Source organism: Lolium rigidum, chromosome 5 (genome assembly GCF_022539505.1).
Source record: "Lolium rigidum isolate FL_2022 chromosome 5, APGP_CSIRO_Lrig_0.1, whole genome shotgun sequence".
Taxonomy (NCBI): Eukaryota; Viridiplantae; Streptophyta; class Magnoliopsida; order Poales; family Poaceae; genus Lolium; species Lolium rigidum.
Window position 1 is genome coordinate 136,395,004 of NC_061512.1, and position 4,673 is coordinate 136,399,676.

Sequence of the window (4,673 nt, forward strand, 5' to 3'; positions counted from 1 at the left end):
TTTATAATATGAGCACAGTACATTATTTGAAACGATTCAGTGTTCACTTCTTCATCACACCTACAACACATACACAAAGAATGGCAAATAGAATTGCCACTGTCAGCTTCAACACCTTAAGTATCTCATTCTTGCAATCCTTGTTATCTTGTAACAAAGCAGTGAGCAACATAGTCATCCTTGTGATCTTCATGTCTTCATCGCTTAGCTTACAGGTTTGCTTCTGCTGTCCCTCAAGTGCAATCCTCTTCATCTCTGACTCCAACTTCTCCGTCTCTGCTCTTATGTAGCCGAGGTTTGACAAATAGTTCGTGGACGCATCTTGCCAATGCCAAATGTCACAAGGAACATCCCCTACCTAATGCAACTCAAAATGATACAAAAATAAATCAAACCAGAGGCCTTGCTTCTTTATTTCAAATGTGAAAAACTGACCATGTGATGCATTTGTAAATAAAATAAAAACAGTTGGGATGAACTAATGTCTTGATCATCGAATCGCCTCACCACCTGTCACTTACAATCTGGACAAATGATGAGCGGGAGCTCAGTTCGACCACGGTCATCATCCCAGATGGGCTACTCATGGCAGACATGGCAACTTCGACTTGGGTGCTAGTGTGCCGAATAAAAAGGCTATGTGGTGGCTCTGCAGGCTTCTAGAGAGAGAGAGGGGGAGGGGGGGAGAGGGAGAGGGAGAGGAAGGAGGAAGAGGGGAAGGTGATACTTACGCCTTTGCCATGTAAGCAAACCATGAAGCTTAAAAGCTCATGCACCATAATAGTAGCATTCACTTGAGGCCTTAAAACCCTTCGCATGAAGTGAAATGCATCTTCTGGTAATACGACACAAAATACTAAAGCGAGATATGCAGCAGTAACCCTAATTATACCTAAGCTCATATACTACACTGCAATAGCTGCAGACCAGTAGCATCAAAAATTAATATCACAATGAAAGCTACTGCATGTAGAGTAGCTAGCCCATGCAGTTTGATTCTATTTACCTCCCCACGTCGAGGCACCCAGTTGTTAGAACGGAGAGCAATCAAATCGAGAAGCATGAACTTTGAGCGTGGAGTCAACTCAGGGTTTGCTACTCGATCCTTAATCTGGATGAAGTAGGTGTCATTCATTCGGCAAGACCCTGGGTTCTCATCAAGATGTTTACCAACCGTATTGAAGAACTGACAGAGGGCTTCGATGTGTTCCTCGTCAGGGCAAGCCTTTTTATCAGACCCTAGTAACTCCTACATAGTGCATACAGCAAATAAATTAGAAAATGCTTACAAGGAACGATAATTGTGTTGTCAACTTCTTCATGTGTACCTTGATAATGTGATGAACTATCTTCTCAGGAACCATCCTTGCCTTCGTTAGCTCACCAATTAGACGAATATTTCCAAGTGTTATAAGTTTGAAAATCATGTCCTGATCCCCTCTTTCCATCACTTGGTCAGGGCCAGTCAGTCTTGCAATCTCAACCCTTAGGCTATCAGGATCTTCAAAAACTTGCTGACAATTGTTCAACAGCAGACGTCTGAATATAATATTTCTTCCTCCTGGTTCTTCAGCAGGGAATGATGGGAGGTAGTCATGGACTTCATAACATAGTTGAGCATACATGGAACAGAAGGTGGGCTCAGAAACAGCCTTCCTAAATATGAGAGACGTAACATCCTGAATCAAAAGCAAAAGACAAATAAATCACCAATAAACCATTAGAGAGTAGGAAAATAATGCACAGCTGGAAAAACCTTCAAGATATCAGCTGTAGTAATTCGAGTATCCAGCAGTTGCCCCTTGAGTAGCTCAAATTTCTCTAGCGTCAGTTTGTTCAATATACTGTGCAAGCAAGAGAAGATAAGCAGCATGCAAAGGGCAATAAGGAACTAGGTAATATCTACTTAGTTAACAAGAAAAATAACCGCTTCAAAAAAGAACAAAAAAAACAAGAAAATATAATCTACTATTACCCTTTCACTTTTTTCAGCACTCTCTCTTTCTCCGAAAGATTGCCTCTTCGGGCTGACCAAGGAACCTCAGCCTTGACTAGAGCAAAAGGGGGGCCAACCTGAAATATGGAAAACAAAATGGCATTGTTCAGAAGTAGGTAAAGGATAAACACTATTACACACATGTTCAGAAGTATCTCTGTAGACAAAATAAGTTCAGTTAAAATCAACAAAGCAACTAAACATGAATTGTTCGCCAGTTACTTCTTTGTGTTCAAAACCGCAACTTCTGCATGCTGTTTCCATTGGATGGTTGATAAATTCTTCCTGACAAGGCAGAGAGAGAAGTTAAGCAGGGCAGAAAGTGTTCTCCCTCTTCCAATTGACGTTTGCAGGTGCTTCAACGCAGTGATCAAACCCTGCACTAAAGAGATGCAAAAAAAAAATCACTCGTCAAACTGAACAGCAATAGTTTTCTATTGTAAAATCTTATCTTAAACATATTGCTGACAGAGTTGAGGGTGAGATGCAAATCTAAACAGAAAGGCTTGTGAAAAAAAAAAGATAAATGCATAAGCACAATCTAGATTTCCAGCTCCATGGGAGATTCAGGGACAGTAATAGAACAATTGTTGTTTGGGTAAACCCAATCTCAGAGACCTTAATATTTCTGCTAGCCTCATGTATCAGAAGGTACCAGCTGGATGATCACAAGATATCGAAGCAGATTATCCAATGTAAATGCAGTGTCCATAGATGTAACATTTTTGCCTGTAATGCTGATCAGATGTCACCTTTTTCAGAAAGGGGTTACATGGGCATGAAAAGCTGCACTCTGGATTTCAATGGGTAATAGGTAATGGTAATCTTGAAGTTTTGGTGTGTCCAAAAAGAATCTGTAAGTTATGGGAAGATCATTGGTTTGAAGGCACTAGCCTTATTATTCACTTTTGGGAGGTTTATTTTGTGTGTAATGAACATAGTTCTGCTCTAGCCGAAATCTGAAACAGAGGATAGAAAAAAATCACCTTTAGAAGGGTTTTGGTGATCATCTCATATCTCAACTGCATCAGTTGGAACAAATTGTAAGAGTTCTGGTACTTCTTAAAGAGGGCGACAGATTACTTTGGAAAATGCATAGTTCGGGGCTCCATAGCTCACATAGTTTTATATGCAGTGATCTACTTTACTACTTTAGGGGAGTGACTCCAGTTTATATTCCGGCTGTTTGACAAATTCCTATGGCTACTATCGCGATAAAGTGTTGACCAGGGATAACAGGCAGAAATTAATTGATCATTGCTTTTTTTTGAAACGGAGGCAAAAGCTTTGCCTCATTTATTAATTAAGAAGAGAGTGCCGAGTTTTTAGGAGAAAACCGAGCAAAAACCTACAACCACAGGGCCAAGCCCACACAAACAATACATCCACACACACCCACAACCAAGCCTAACAGAGACACGAACACCAAGGTCCCACCCACCCAAGCGAACACAAGAGACCACAAAGCGACCCGGTCAAACACTCACTACCCAACACTCCAGCACTATGCCGACAAAGACTGGTCATTGCTCTGAAAACAAACTGAGGAGCATGCTTTCTTTGAATGCGATCGCAGCTGTTAGAAACAGAGTGCTTTGGTGAGGGAAGGCATGGATTAGATCTTGGATGTATAGAATGAATCGAACTCTGAAGTTTCACATTACGGTTTGTTCTTAGCTCTGGAAGATATGGAAAAGTTCTCAACAGAAATCTGAAGCACAAACTTGGATCAACTGTAGGGATGCAGCAGCTACCTTCTCAGAAAGCATCCAAGTAGAAGAGATGCTTAAGAAGACCATGCTTTACTCTCAGCTACCCTACCTGGATTGAACAGAAACGAAAGAGATGGTGATTTTTTTCCATAAAGGGATTTTTTTTTTTACTTAAGAGATGGAGATTTGAGAGGGTATGCGCGAGTAGAGTGACTATTTCGACGGCTGAAAGGTGCAGCCAGGATAACCACGGTAGGTTTGAGCATTATTAAGATTCTTCCCAAAAAGGTGACGACATTTCAACTTACTGAATATCGTGTAAGATTTTTTTGGTACTGAGAGGAAAGATAGCACCGACAAGTCACAAAAAGGGGAAAGAATACCTGCACCATCTCTTGCGCCGGCTAGCGTTTGGTTGCTACGCCTGCGCAATCCCGTGTCGCCGCCGCCGCCGGAGCTGCTGCTGCTGCTATCGCAGCCGCCTCTTCCTCCAGGGCTATCTAGTCGGCCTCCTCATCCGAGTCCATCGGTGGCGTTGGCTAGGTTAGGAGCTCAAGGCGTGGCGGCGGGCGGGGGGCGGCGGCGTGTGCTGGTCGGGGAGTGGAGCTGAGTTGCTGAGGGAGCTGGGCTGTGACCCGCGTGAGGAATTTTGCACGATGAAAATGATTCGACCTTGTGTGACCCGCGTGAGGAAGTTGCTATACACCGCTCTCAGCGTCATATTGGCGCGACGCCGCACACCCCCGCCGTAAAAGTGCTCGGCCCATATTGGTTTATCTGCTTCTACTGTTTTTTTTATTGGAGCGTACGCCGCTGCTTCTTCTCCTCCTCTAGGCACCTATATGCACTAGATTTAGATGTGCGCCTTGGCGCACGATACCGTAAAATTCGTTCTGATTTACACTTATATATCAAAGATAAAAAAAAATTAGACAAAAATGATAACATATTTTGTAGGGCATATA

General features: G+C 42.6%; 1 protein-coding gene across 5 annotated transcripts; it reads right to left on the bottom strand.

Moving 5' to 3' along the window:
- Window positions 1–4,349, bottom strand: LOC124651652 (eukaryotic translation initiation factor-like). Of its 5 annotated transcripts, none has more exons than XM_047190696.1 (7): window positions 4,092–4,349; window positions 3,751–3,817; window positions 1,976–2,378; window positions 1,757–1,844; window positions 1,329–1,679; window positions 1,007–1,249; window positions 1–358 (listed from the first exon to the last, which is right to left on the bottom strand). In XM_047190696.1, exons 3-7 carry the CDS (start codon window positions 2,137–2,139, stop codon window positions 44–46), a joined length of 1,161 nt encoding a protein of 386 aa, XP_047046652.1. In that variant the 5' UTR covers window positions 2,140–2,378; window positions 3,751–3,817; window positions 4,092–4,349; the 3' UTR covers window positions 1–43. The 5 variants fall into 5 exon arrangements, with proteins under 5 accessions (XP_047046652.1, XP_047046654.1, XP_047046653.1 ...); XM_047190698.1 differs by lacking the exon at window positions 3,751–3,817 and having other exon boundaries at window positions 1,976–2,073; window positions 2,219–2,378; window positions 4,092–4,348; XM_047190697.1 differs by lacking the exon at window positions 3,751–3,817 and having other exon boundaries at window positions 1,976–2,373.
- Between the last annotated feature and the right edge of the window lie 324 nt (window positions 4,350–4,673).